Genomic DNA, 14607 nt, shown 5'->3' on the forward strand with positions numbered 1-14607 from the left:
AAAGACCCCGAATCGCCAAGGAAATGTTGAAAAAGGAAAACAAAGCTGGGGGCATCACGTTGCCCAATTTCAAGCTATATTACAAAGCTGTGATCACCAAGACAGCATGGTACTGGCACAAAAACAGACACAGAGACCAATGGAACAGAATAGAGAGCCCAGATATGAACCCTCAACTCTATGGTCAAATAATCTTTGACAAAGCAGGAAGAAACATGCAATGGAAAAAAGACAGTCTCTTCAATAAATGGTGCTGGGAAAACTGGACAGCCACATGCAGAAGAATGAAACTCGACCATTCTCTAACACCATTCACAAAGATAAACTCAAAGGGGATGAAAAACCTCAATGTGAGAGAGGAATCCATCCAAATCCTAGAGGAGAACATAGGCAGTAACCTCTTTGACATCGCCCACAGCAACTTCTTTCAAGATACATCTCCAAAAGCTAGTGAAACAAAAGCAAAATGAACTTTTGGGACTTCATCAAGATAAAAGCTTCTGCAACAGCAAAGGAAAGTCAACAAAACAAAGAGGCAATCCACAGAATGGGAGAAGATACTTGCAAATGACAGTACAAAGGGCTGATATCCAAGATTTATAAAGAACTTCTCAAACTCAACACCCAAAAAAACCAAATAATCAAGTCAAAAAATGGGCAGAAGATATGAAAAGACACTTCTCCAAAGAAGACATACAAATGGCTAACAGACACATGAAAAAATGTTCATCATCATTAGCCATCAGGGAAATCCAAATCAAAACCACATTGAGATACCACCTTACACCAGTTAGAATGGCAGAAATCGACAGGGAAAGAAACAACTGTTGGAGAGGTTGTGGAGAAAGGGGAACCCTCTTACACTGTTGGTGGGAATGCAAGTTGGTACAGCCACTTTGGAAAGTGTGGAGGTGCCTCAAAAAATTAAAAATAGAGCAATTACATTACTGGGTATTTACCACAAAGACACAGATGTAGTGAAAAGAAGGGCCATATGCACCTCAATGTTCATAGCAGCAATGTCCACGATAGCCAAACTGTGGAAAGAGCCGAGATGCCCTTCAGCAGATGAATGGATAAAGAAGATGTGGTCCATATGTACAATGGAATATTACTCAGCCATCAGAAAGGATGAATACCCAACTTTTACATCAACATGGATGGGACTGGAGGAGATTATGCTAAGTGAAACAAGTCAAGCAGAGAAAGTCAATTATCATACGGTTTCACTTATTTGTGGAACGTAAGGAGTAGCATGGAGGACATTAGGAGAAGGAAGGAAGGAAAAAATGAAGGGGGGTAAATTGGAGGGGGAGATGAACCATGAGAGACTATGGACTCCGAGAAACAAACTGAGGGTTTTAGAGGGGAGGAGGGAGGGGGGATTGGTTAGCCCGGTGATGGGTATTAAGGAGGGCACGTACTGCATGGAGCACTGGATGTGATACGAAAACAATGAATCGTGGATCACCACATCAAAAACTAATGATGTATTGTATGGTGACTAACAACATAATAAAATAAAATTTAAAAAAAAAGAATAAAGTTATGAGACCCATACACTCCTAATTTCAAAATTACTTCAAAGCAATGGTAATCAAGATAGTGTGGTACTAGCCCAAGGATAGATATATAGATCAACAGAATAGAATTTAGAGTCTAAAAATAAACCCATACGGTTAAGCGACTGCCTTCGGCTCAGGTTATGATTCTGGAGTCCCGGGATCGAGTCCCGCATCGAGCTCCCTGCTCAGCGGGGAGTCTGCTTCTCCCTCTGACCCTCCTCCCTCTCGTGCTCTCTGTCTCTCATTCTCTCTCGCAAATAAATAAATAAAATCTTAAAAAAAAATAAAAATAAAAATAAACCCATACGTCTATGCGCAACTCATTTTCAACAAGCGTGCCAACGCCATACAATGGGGAAAGAAGAGTCTTTTAACCAACAGTGCTGGGACAAATGGATAGCACACACACTAAAGAATGAAGCTGGACTCTCACTTTACACATACATAAAAATTAATTCAAAGCCCTAAGACCTAGGGCACCTGGGTGGCTCAGTCGGTTAAGTGTCTGCCTTCGCCTCAGGTCATGATCCTGGTCATGATCCTGGGAGTCCCAGGATCAAGGCCCACATCCGGCTCCCTGCTCAGCAGGGAGTCTGCTTCTCCCTCTTCCTCTGCCCCTCCCCCTGCTCCTTCTTTCTTTAACAAACAAAATCTTTTAAAAAAAAAAGACCTAAGACCTAAATGAAAGAGCCAAAACTATAAAACTCTGAGAAGAAAACACAGGGATAAATCTTCATAAGCCTGAACTTGGCAATGGATTCTTAGCTAGGTCACAACAAAAAGCATGAGCAACAAAAGAAAAAGTAGACAAATCAGACTTTACCAAAATTACAAATTCTGTGCTTCAAAAGACACCAGCAAGAAAATAAAAACACAATCTGCAGAATGTGAGAAAATTTGCAAATCATGTATCTGGTAAAGAGCTTGTATCTGGAATATATAAAGAACTCTTACAATTCAGTAATAAAAAAATAATCCAATTAAAAATGGACAAAGGACTTACGTCTCTAAATATAAATACATGTATCTTTAAAGAAGATACACAAAGGGCCAGGAAGCTCATAAAAAGATGTTCAGCATCATTAGTCATCAGGGAAACGTAAATCAAAACCACAATGTACTACCACCTCATGGCCACTAGGAAGGCTACAAGCAAAGTTCAGATATCAACCAGTAGTGGCAAGGATGTGGAGAAATCAGGACCCTCCTAAGGTGCTGGTGGGAATGTAAAACGATGCTGATGCTCTGGAAAACAGTCTGGCACTTCCTCAAATGGTCACACACAGAGTGACCGTATGACTCAACAATTCCACTCCTATGCATATACGCAAGAAAAATGTCCACACAAGTACCTGCACGTAAACTTTCACAGCAACATTATTCATAAAAGACAAAAGGAGAAAGAGAACCTAAATCACCATCAATGCACAAGTGGATCACCAAAACGTGGTATATCCACACAACTGAGTACTATTCATCCCCAAAAAGGAATAAAATACTGACATATGCTGCAACATGGATGAACTTTGAAAACTTACAGTAAGTGAAAGAAGTCAGTCACCAAAGATCAGATTCCCTTCATATGAAGGTCCTACAGAGACAGGAAGTTGACTAGTGGTCACTTAGAGCTGGGGGTGAAGGGGAAGGATGAGGGAAGAGAGCAAAAAGGTCATGGTCTCTTTTTGAGATGATGAAAATGTTCTAGAACAGACTATGGGGAGGGGCGCCTGGGTGGCTCAGTCAGTTGAGCGTCCAACTCTTGGTTTCAATTCAGGTCATGATCCTGCAGTCTTGAGATCGAGCCCCACGTCGGGCTCTGTGCTCAGCATAGAGTCTGCTTCAGATTCTCTCTCCCTTTGCCCCTTCCCCTGCTTGAGCGCTCTCAAATAAATAAGTAAAATAAAATCTTTTTTAAAAAAGAATGAAAATAAAGGGATCGCAAAGGTTTTAGAGGCAAAGAAAAGTAGGGGTTTCAATCTTGAAACATGACAAAGTAGAATTCAGACCCCCAGCATTAAGCAAGACAAAGAAGGGGACAATATAATGCTGAAGGTCATAATTCACAACAACACTCTGACAGTAACCAAACAAAATGGAGCAGCCGAAATCCAGAACTCCGGCAAAACCAAATGTCAGTGCAGATGTGCAGCAACAGGGCCTCTCATTCATTCACTGTGGGGAATGTGAAATGGTGCAGCCACAGGGGAAGACACTTAAGTGTTTGGTTTTTTTAAGATTTTATTTATTTATTTATTTGAGAGATCAAGAGAGAGTGCCAATGAGCAGGGGGAGGGGCAAAGGGAGAGGGAGAACAGGCTTCCTGCTGAGCAAGGAGCCCAACTCGGGCTCGATCCCAGGACCCTAGGATCATGACCTGAGCTGAAGGCAGATGCTTAACCAACTGAGCGACCCAGGCGCCCCAATTAGGTGGTTTCTTACAAAACTAAACATACTTGCGTTTCATGATCAAGCAATCATGCTCCTTGGTATTTACCCAAAGGTGTTGAAAACACATGTCCACACAAAATCTGCACAGAGATATTTACAATAGCTTTATTCAAATTGCCCAAACCTGGAAGCAACCAAGATGTCCTTCAGTAGGTAAATGGAGAAATAAACTGCGGTCCATCCAGATAAAGGAATGCTGTTTGGCGCTAACAAGAAATGAGCCATCAAGCCATGAAAAAACATGGAGGAAACTTACATACATATTGCTAAGGGGGAAAAGCCCATCTGAAAAGACTGCATATGTATGATTCCCAACTCCATGACACCGCAAAAAAGGCAGAACTATGGAGAAATTAAGAAGGTTGACATGGGTTACGGGGGGTGGGGGGTAGGGAAGAACAGGCAGAGCACAGAGGATCTGAGGGCAGTAAAACTATTCTGCACGGTATCACAATGGTGGATATGCGTTGTCATAAGCTTGTCAAAACCCGCAAAACGTACAACACCAACAGTGAACCCTGAAGTAAACTATGGCCTGTGGGTGATAATGATGTGTCATTTAAAACAAAGGTAGGACTCCAGTGCAAGATGGGGACATCGTGCATGTGTCAGGGAACGGGTATATGGGAACTCTGTGCTTTTCTCCTCAATATTGCTGTGAACCTAAAACCGCTCTAAAAAATAAAGTCTCTTTTAAGGGAAAAAAATCTATGAGTGCACTGTGATATTAAAAGAAAGAGAGAGAGAGAAGAAGCAGGGTAATAAAAGGGAAATTCCTCTTTATAGAATAATTCCAGGCAGTAAGAACAAATGATTACATTAGACCACCATCCATGTGGTAGGATCATCAGTGAATGCTCACTCTACTGGATGAAAGTTTGTCAGGCAGCTTCAGAGACACCAATGTTCCCACTCCATGAGCCCGCCGAACCTCAAGCAAGATCACAGAAGAGTAACTCCCACCTGCTTGCAGAAGTCACACCATAGTTCCTCTAAGAGTAAGAGCGTGGCTGAAAGTCAGCCGGAGCCAAAAGGCAGATATTCCTACAAGGAGGGGTTAGACCAAAAGGTGACTTCTCACTGCAATAAGAGAAGCCAGGCTCTGGGAAAACATCATCAAAATACAGAAGGAAAAATAAAAATGGTTGTATTTAATGTATGCAAATTACATCTCACTAAAGTTATTTAAATGAAAAAATTAGAAAAAGCAGAAATAAGGAGAGAAAGAACCACCCACATTTTACACCTAACAAAACTATTTCAAGAATGAGAGTGAAAGGGGCGCCTGGGTGGCTCAGTTGGTTAAGCTCAGGTCATGATCCTGGGGTCCCGGGATCAAGTCCCGCATCGGACTCCCTGAGTCCGCTTCTCCCTCTGACCCTCTCCCCTCTTATGCTCTCTCTCTCTCTCTCTCATTCTCTCTCTCAAATAAATAAAACCTTTAAAAAATAAAAAAAGAATGAGAGTGAAATAAAGACATTTTTGGCAAAATAAAAACTAAGAACATTTACCAACAGACCCTTAAAAACTTTAGAAAGATGTACTTTAGGAAGAACGAAAACGATCTAAGGAAAGTCTAAGATGTAAGACAGAGTAACGAGTAAATAAAACGATATATATTGGGTAAATCAAAACACACTGATAATGTAAACATAACAAACATCGGTGGGAGCTCAGAAACACAGCTACGATACTAGGCAAGTGCAAGCAGGTTGGAGGGGCAAGAGACTGGGTTACCGCGGGTTCACTGTCAGGCCATGCTCCGGAGGAACGTAAGAGCACGAGTAACTTCACACTTCACAGGTATTTACACTTAGCAACTAACATAAAAGGAGAGAGGCACAGGTGTGGGTGTCAGGCCTATAAGACCACCAGCTACCCACACTCACACTCTGGCTGTCGTGAGGGGGGGGGACTCTACGTCCTCGGTGTCCATCGCTATGACAGATAAACTCTATGTAGGAACTGTAGTACAATGAGCACAGAAAGGTCCAGAAAGCAGTACATTTTTTAAATTACAGACTCTAACCACCACTTATAACCTGAAGTTGTTCCTAAGGGAAAATAGGTTCCTGGTTTCAAAGGTCCAGCTAAACATAGAGTGAAAAACTGGATGACAAAGGAGCCTGCTGTGAGTCAGGAGCATATCCTCCTGACAAACACAAACGAAGGCAAAGAAAGGCTCTCAACTGCTTCTCCTAGCCTGGTCCCTTCCATTTTGCCTCAGACTAGGAGTGACAGGACTCAGCACGTCTGGAAACCACTCTCTCTTCAGGCTGTGATTTCTGGCTTTTAAAACTGTCAGTCTTGGGCGCCTGGGTGGCTCAGTTGGTTGGGCGACTGCCTTCGGCTCAGGTCATGATCCTGGAGTCCCTGGATCGAGTCCCGCATCGGGCTCCCTGCTCGGCAGGGAGTCTGCTTCTCCCTCTGACCCTCCTCCCTCTCATGCTCTCTGTCTCTCATTCTCTCTCTCTCAAATAAATAAATAAATAAATTTAAAAACAAAAAAACAAACAAACAACAAAAAAAAACTGTCAGTCTTAAAACTGTACTTGGTTTTAACTAAAGTGGAAATGTTCAGTAAAAAAAAATTGCAATGTACTAACACTGTTTTAAAATATATACAGTGACTACTGGAAAAAGTATCTACGGTTATATCTTAACATTATAAAAACACTAAAAAGTGTCTAAATGAATACCACATTTTTAAAAATCATACTTCAAGCACACTGCCAGGCAGAGTGTTTCTTACCCTCTCTCCTTCACGTCCAAGTCATCGAACATCTGGATCAGGGAGACGGCAACTTCATATATGTCCTTAGGAATCACTGGCTCCTCCAGGACACAAGGGGGGAGCTAGACACAGTAAAAGAAAAAGCTGGTATATCCGAACACGACTACAAGGGGGTTCTGGGGCTGGAAGGGCGACTCTCTTTAGTGTATCCCGGTAACAAATACCCCCGATAGAAAGACTATCATCTTCACCCAAGATGTGAACACTTGCTGAGTGTCAAGCTCTACTCAAGGCTCCCAACATACATGGGATGTCCTAGTACACATCCCTGACCCCGTTACTGGAGCAAGGATGGACTCAGGAGCCAAACATACAGAAGGGAAATGTCCTTCTGGCAATCTAGTTTGCAGGCAGAATTAAGTTGCTCCAAATGTGTATGGAACCCAGAGGAGTTTCTGATCCCAGCACCAGCGGCCTGCCCCTCTGTGAAGCATCTACCTCAACAAGCCCTGTTACGTCAACACCATCATAATCACAAGGACCAGGAACAGCTAATATCCCATGTACATCTGCCAACTTAAATTTGAATATAACCGTGTCATCTATCTGCCAAGGTTTAGGAGGTCACCAGACTACTTTTATTTTTTTATTTAAGTTCAATTAACATATACTGTATTACTAGTTTCAGAGGTAGAATTTAGTGATTCATCAGTCTTATATAACACCCAGTGCTCATTACATCGCATGCCCTCCCTAATGCCCATCACCCAGTTACCCCATCATCCCCGCACCCACCTCCCCTCCAGCAACCCTCAGTTTGTTTCCTGTGATTGAGAGTCTCTTATGGTGGGGCACCTGGGTGGCTGTCCTTAAGCATCTGCCTTCGGATCGAGTCGTGATCCCAGGGTCCTGGGAATGAGCCCCGCACTGGGCTCCCTGCTCAGCGGGAAGCCTGCTTCTCCCTCTCCCACTCCCCCTGCTTCTGTTCCCTCTCTCACTGTGTCTCTCTCAAATAAATAAAATCTTTAAAAAAAAAAAAAAAAAAAAGACGCTCTCTACAATATCCAGCACAACAGATACGACATAATTTGCACAAAATCTATTTCATAGCCATATTGAGTTTTCTTGCACCAAGAGTAAGAAGGCTTTTTTTTGTTTATTTAATCATTTTACTTATCAAGTACTATGTTCAAGGCATTGTATTTGACTTTGTGAAGGACACATCAAAAGTCTACAGGTGGTAAGAACTTAGCCACAAACGCAAATTTTTTTTCCAATTTTTAGAGTAAATTGAGTCAAATAGTAATAAACCATTTTCCATTATTATTACAATCCTATTAACGTATGAAAAACTGTCTTTTACTAATCATCAGTAATTGTGAAGAAACATGCCTAATAAATCCATTCCTGCTGTTCAAACTTTACCTGAAATCATATTCTACTTTATCCAAATAATAACCGTAACACAATTGTACAAAATAGAAATAGAAAAAAAGTATAATTTTCAGACTCCAATGTGGCATTCACATCCATCTAGAACTGTTTTCCTACACACAAACCACAGAAAAGACATGCCATCAATTCAAAAGTATTCACAGAGTTCTAGAAGCCAAGGCCAAAGAATATTGTTTAAACACTGTGCTAAGATACTGAGCACAGCCACGCTCTCTACAAGCAGACTTCACACAGGTAACAAAGGAAATATAAGTAAGTTGGTTATGGACCTACCAATCCACTGTTGAACTTGTCCCCTCCACATGCAAGAGTCAGAGGCAATCAAGAGACAAGGCCTCTGCTTTCCTGGATGGCACAGTGTGGTCAGAGCACACAAGCAGATTCTGTCAGATGGAAAGCTCAGACAAAAACAACACAGAGGGACAGGGACAGAAATGTGAAGCGAAGCACTTTTATTCACACTGGGGGAGGTGGGGACACCTGTCCCACTGGTGGAGGACCCTGTCAACAGGGAGGGGCAGAAGCTCCAGTGTTTCTGCCCCACGCCGAGGCCACGGCCCCACACGTCTGCCACCACACCACAAGCCGGCCTTGCCCAGGCCAGTCAGCTATGTATGCCCAGGAGGAGAGCGAGAGGTGTGTAAGAATGGGCACTACAAATGGTCGAAAACCAATGGACAAGGCAGCCGGGCACCCAGAGGGAGCAAGAAGGGAATTTCCACCTGCCTCACACCTTCCTCACCATCCCTTTACATGATCACTGCACACCTGGAAATGGGAGGTCCCAAAAGCCCCGCTGCAGGGCGGAGGGGTGGAGGGGCGGAGGGGCACGGGGAGCTGCAGGCTGGGCCATGCTCGACGTCGGGACTTAGACTGCAGGTCATGGAGGCTCCCTCCACAGACTCATCGGAGTGCACAGTTACCTTTTATGTACTTTTCTAAGGGTGGGGTGGGTCTGTTTAAAAAAAAACAGGATGGGGTGCCTGGGTGGCTCAGTCGTTGAGCGTCTGCCTTCGGCTCAGGTCATGATCCCAGGGTCCTGGGATCAAGCCCCGCATCGGGCTCCCTGCTCAGCGGGAGGCCTGCTTCTCCCTCTCCCACTCCCCCTGCCTGTGTTCCCTCTCTGGCTGTGTCTCTGTCAAATAAATAAAATCTTTAAGACAAAAAAACAAACAGGGGTGCCTGAGTGGCTCAGATGATTAAGTGTCTGTCTTCAGCTCAGGTCATGATCCCAAGGTCCTGGGATCGAGCCCCGCATCAGGCTTCCTGCTCGGCGGGAAGCCTGCTTCTCCCTCTCCCCCTGCTTGTGTTCCCTCTCTTGCTGTGTCCCTCTCTCTGTCAAATAAATAAAATCTTAAAAAAAAATTAAATTTAATTTAAAAAAACAGTTGAAAATAATGAAAAGGACTCTTCAAAGGTTGTTGAAAAGTCAGAGTTGACAACAGAAGGACCAGAAGGGCAACACTGGCCCCAAGGGTAAGATGACTTCCAAGAAAATCAAAGTGGCCAACGGTGTTGAATATTACAGAGAGGTCAAGATAAGTTCAGGGCTGTGGGCTCTTGACTTAAAGGAGGTCCCCAGTGATTCTGGCAAATGCCATCTCAGAGCAGGGGCACTGGGGGCCAGGCCACAATGAACGTGAGGCAGAGAAAACACTGGGTGCTTTGACAAAGTGTGGCAAAAGCTGTGAGAAACATGGGACTTAACGAGGGAGATTTTTAAGATGAAAGAGACTTGGTTCCGTTTAAATGAGGACAAGATGATTACAGCTTTGTAACAGAGCTTGAAGTCGGATTGTGATGCCACACTTTGGTTTCCTTTTTCAACATTACTTTGGCTATTCGGGATCTTTTCTGGTTCCATACAAATTTTAAGATTGTTTGCTCTAGCTCTGAGAAAAAAGTTGATGGTATTTTGATAGGGGTTGCACTGAATGTATAGATTGCTTTGGGTAGCATAGACATTTTCACAATATTTCTTCCTCCAATCCATGAGCATAGAACGTTTTTCCATTTATTTGTGTCTTCCTCAATTTCTTTCATGAGTGTTCTCTAGTTTTCTGAGTACAGATCCTTTGCCTCTTTGGTTAGGTTTCTTATGGTTTTTGGTGCAATTGTAAATGGGATCAACTCCTTAATTTCTCTTTCTTCTGCCTCATTATTAGTGTATATAAATGCATCTGATTTCTGCACATTGATTTTATACCCTGCCACTTTGCTGAATTCCTGTATGAGTTCTAGCAATTTTGGGGTGGAGTATTTTGGGTCTTTCATATAGAGTATCGTGTCATCTGCAAAGAGTGAGAGTTTGACTTCTTTGCCTATTTAGATGGCTTTTCTTTCTTTTTGTTGTCTGATTGCTAAGGCTAGGACTTCTAGTACTATGTTGAACAAACAGTGGTGAGAGTGGGCATCCATCCCTGGTGTGTTCCTGACCTTAGGGGGAAAGCTCTCAGTTTTTCCCCACTGAGAATGATATTCACTGTGGGCTTTTCAAATATGACTTTTATGATATTGAGGTATGTTTCTTCTATCCCTACACTGTGAAGAATTTTAATCAAGAAAAGATGCTATACTTTGTCAAATACTTTTTCTGCATCTATTGAGAGGATCATATGGTTCTTGTCCTTTCTTTTATTTACATAGTGTATCACACTGATTTGCAGATATTGAACCACCCTTGCATCCCAGGAATAAATCCCACTTGGTTGTGGTGATTAATCCTTTTAATGTACTGTTGGATCCCGCTGGCTAGTATCTTGGTGAGAATTTTTGCATCTATATTCATCAGGGATATTGCTCTGTAATTCTTTTTGGTGGGGTCTTTGTCTGGTTTGGGGATCAAGGTAATGCTGGCCTCACAGAAAGAGTTTGGAAGTTTTCCTTCCATTTCTACTTTTTGAAACAGCTTCAGAAGAATAGGTATTAATTCTTCTTTAAATGTTTGGTAGAATTTCCCTGATGGCTAATGATGATGAACATTTTTTCGTGTCTGTTAGCCATCTGTACATCTTCTTTGGAGATGTGTCTGTTCATGTCTTTTGCCCATTTTTTGACTTGTTTTTTTTGGGTGTTGGGTTTGAGAAGTTCTTTATAGATCTTGGGTATCAGCCCTTTGTCTGTAGTGTCATTTGCAAATACCTTCTCCCATTCTGTGGGTTGCCTCTTTGTTTTGTTGACTGTTTCCTTGGCTGTGCAGAAGCTTTTTATCTTGATGAAGTCCCAAAAGTTCCGTTTTCTTTTTTTCTCTTGCCTTTGGAGACGTGTCTTGAAAGAAGCTGCTGTGGCCAATGTCAAAGAGGTTACTGCCTATGTTCTCCTCTAGGATTTTGATGGATTCCTGTCTTTCAGCCATTTTGAGTTTATCTTTGTGCATGGAGTAAGAGAATGGTTGAGTTTCATTTTTCTGTATACAGCTGTCCAATTTGCCCAGCACCATTTATTGAAGAAACTTTTTTCCACTGCATATTTTTTCCTGCTTTGTCAGAGATTCTCATCTAGAGATGAGGGTCCATATCTGGGATCTCTATTCTGTTCCACTGGTCTATGTGTCTGTTCTTGTGCCAAAACCACTCTGAGATACCACCTTACACCAGTTAGAATGACGAAAATTGACAAGGCAAGAAAATAACAAATGTTGGAGAGGTTGTGGAGAAAGGGGAACCCTCCTACACTGTTGGTGGGAATGCAAGTTGATACAGCCACATTGGAAAACAAGTGTGGCAGTTCCTCAAAAATTAAAAATAGAGCTACCCTATGACCCAGCAATTGCACTACTGGGTATTTACCCCAAAGACACAGATGTAGTGAAAAGAAGGGCCATATGCACCTCAATGTTCATGGCAGCAATGTCCACAACAGCCAAACTGTGGGAAGAGCTGAGATGCCCTTCAACAGACGAATGGATAAAGATGTGGTCCATATACACAATGGAATATTACTCAGCCATCAGAAAAGATGAATACCCAACTTTTACATCCACATGGATGGGACTGGAGGAGATTATGCTAAGTGAAACAAGTCAAGCAGAGAAAGTCAATTATCATATGGTTTCACTTATTTGTGGAACAGAAAGAATAGCATGGAGGACATTAGGAGAAGGAAGGGAAAAATGAAGGGGGGGGAATCGGAGGGGGAGACAAACCAGGAGAGACTATGGACTCTGAGAAACAAACTGAGGGTTCTAGAGGGGAGAGAGGTGGGGGGATTGGTTAGTCCGGTGATGGGTATTAAGGAGGGCACGTACTGCATGGAGCACTGGGTGTTATATGGAAACAATGAATCGTGGAACACTACATCAAAAACAAATGATGTACTACTGTATGGTGACAAACATAATAAATGAATGAATGAATGAATGAATGACTGTTTGGTAGACTTCCCCTGGGAAGCCATCTGGTCCTGGGCTCTTGTTTGTTGGGAGATTTTTATTACTGCTTCAATTTCCTTGCTGGTTATGGGTCTGTTCAAATTTTCTATTTCTTCCTGATTCAGTTTTGATAGTTTATACATCTCTAGGAATGCATCCATTTCTTCCAGATTGCCTAATTTGTTGGGATATAGTTGCTCATAATATGTTCTTATAATTTTATTTCTTTGGTGTTGGTTGTGATCGCTCCTCTTTCATTCATTTTATTTATTTGGGTCCTTTCTCTTTTCTTTTTGATAAGCCTGGCCAGGAGTTTATCAATCTTACTAATTCTTTCAAAGAACGAGCTCCTAGTTTCGTTGATCTGTTCTACTGGTTTCTATTTCATTGATTTAATCATTATTAATTCTCTTCTCCTGCTGCGTTTAGGCTTTATTCGCTGTTGTTTCTCTAGCTCCTTTACGTATAAAGTTAGGGTGTGTATTTGAGACTTTTCTTGTTTCTTGAGAAAGGCTTGTATTGCTGTATACTTCCCTCTTAGGACTGCCTTTGCTGCATCCCAAAGGTTTGGAACCACTGTGTTTTCATTTTCATTTGTTTCCATGAGTTTTTTTAATCCTTCTTTAATTTCCTGGTTGATCCATTCATTCTTTAGTAGGACACTCTTTAGCCTCCATGTATGAGTTCTTTCCAAATTTCCTCTTGTGATTGAGTTCCAGTTTCAAAGCATTATGGTGTGAAAACATGCAGGGAATAATCCCAATCATTTGGTACCAGTTGAGACCTGATTTCTGACCTAGTATGTGATCTATTCTGGAGAATGTTCCATGTGCAATCGAGAAGAATGTGTATTATGTTGCTTTAAAATGAAATGCTGTGAATGTATCTGTGAAGTCCATCTGGTCCAGTGTGTCATTCAAAGCCCTTGTTTCCTTGTTGATCTTCTGCTTAGATGATCTGTCCATTGCAGTGAGTGGGGTGTTGAAGTCCCCTACTATTGTATTATTATCAATGTGTTTAATTTTGTTATTAATTGGCTTATATAATTGGCTGCTCCCATGTTAGGGGCATAGATATTTACAACTGTAGATCTTCTTGCTGGATAGACCCTTTAAGTAGGATACAGTGTCCTTCCTTCCTCATCTCTTATTATAGTCTTTGGTTTAAAATCTAATTTGTCTGATATGAGGATTGCCACCCCAGATTCCTTCTGATGTCCATTTGCATAATAAGTGGTTTTCCCACCTCACTTTAAATCTGGGGGTGTCTTTGGGTCTAAAATGAGTCTCTTGCAGACAGCATATGGATGGGTCTTGTTTTTTTATCCAATCTGATAGCCTGTGTCCTTTGATTGGGGCATTTAGCCCATTCACATTCAGGGTAACTACTGGAAGATGTGAATTTAGTGCCATTGTATTTTACCTGTACAGTCAGTTTCCGTACATTGTCTCTGCTCCTTTCTGGTCTGTTACTTTTGGGCTCTCTCTCTGCTTAAAGGATCCCCTTTAAAATTTCCTGTAGGGCTGGTTTAGTGCAAATTCTTTTAGTTTCTGTTTGTCCTGGAAGCTTTTTATCTCTGTTTTGAATGACATCCTAGCTGGTCAAGTATTCTTGGCTGCATGTTTTTCTCATTTAGTGCTCTGAATATATCATGCCAGTCCTTTCTGGCCTGCCAGGTCTCTGTGGATAGGTCTCCTGCTAGTCTAATGTTTCTACCCTTGTAGGTCATGGGCCTCTTATCCCAAGCTGCTTTCAGGGTTTTCTCTTTGTCTCTGAGATTTACAAGTTTCATTATTATATGTCAGGATGTTGACCTTTTTTTATTGATTTTGAGGGGTTCTCTCTGCCTCCTGGACTTGAATGCCTGTCTCGTTCCCCAGATTAGGGAAGTTCTCTGCTATAATTTGCTTCAATGTACCTTCTGCCCCTCTTTCTCTCTTTCCTCCTCTTCTGGGATCCCAATTATTCTAATATTGTTTTGCTTTATGGTATCACTTATCTCTCGAATTCTCCCCTTGTGATCCAGTAGTTGTTTC

At 42.1% G+C, this 14607-nt stretch overlaps 1 protein-coding gene across 1 annotated transcript in view; it reads right to left on the reverse strand.

Moving 5' to 3' along the window:
* The window catches only part of TDRD9 (tudor domain containing 9), a 115314-nt gene that overhangs the window by 58759 nt on the left and 41948 nt on the right, over positions 1-14607 (reverse strand). Inside the window, exon 9 of the mRNA XM_021679715.1 lies at positions 6766-6869. Within this exon, the coding sequence (XP_021535390.1) occupies positions 6766-6869 (104 nt within the window). The remainder of the gene's footprint in view (positions 1-6765; positions 6870-14607) is intronic.

This window comes from Neomonachus schauinslandi, chromosome 9 (assembly GCF_002201575.2).
Source record: "Neomonachus schauinslandi chromosome 9, ASM220157v2, whole genome shotgun sequence".
NCBI classification, from domain to species: domain Eukaryota; kingdom Metazoa; phylum Chordata; class Mammalia; order Carnivora; family Phocidae; genus Neomonachus; species Neomonachus schauinslandi.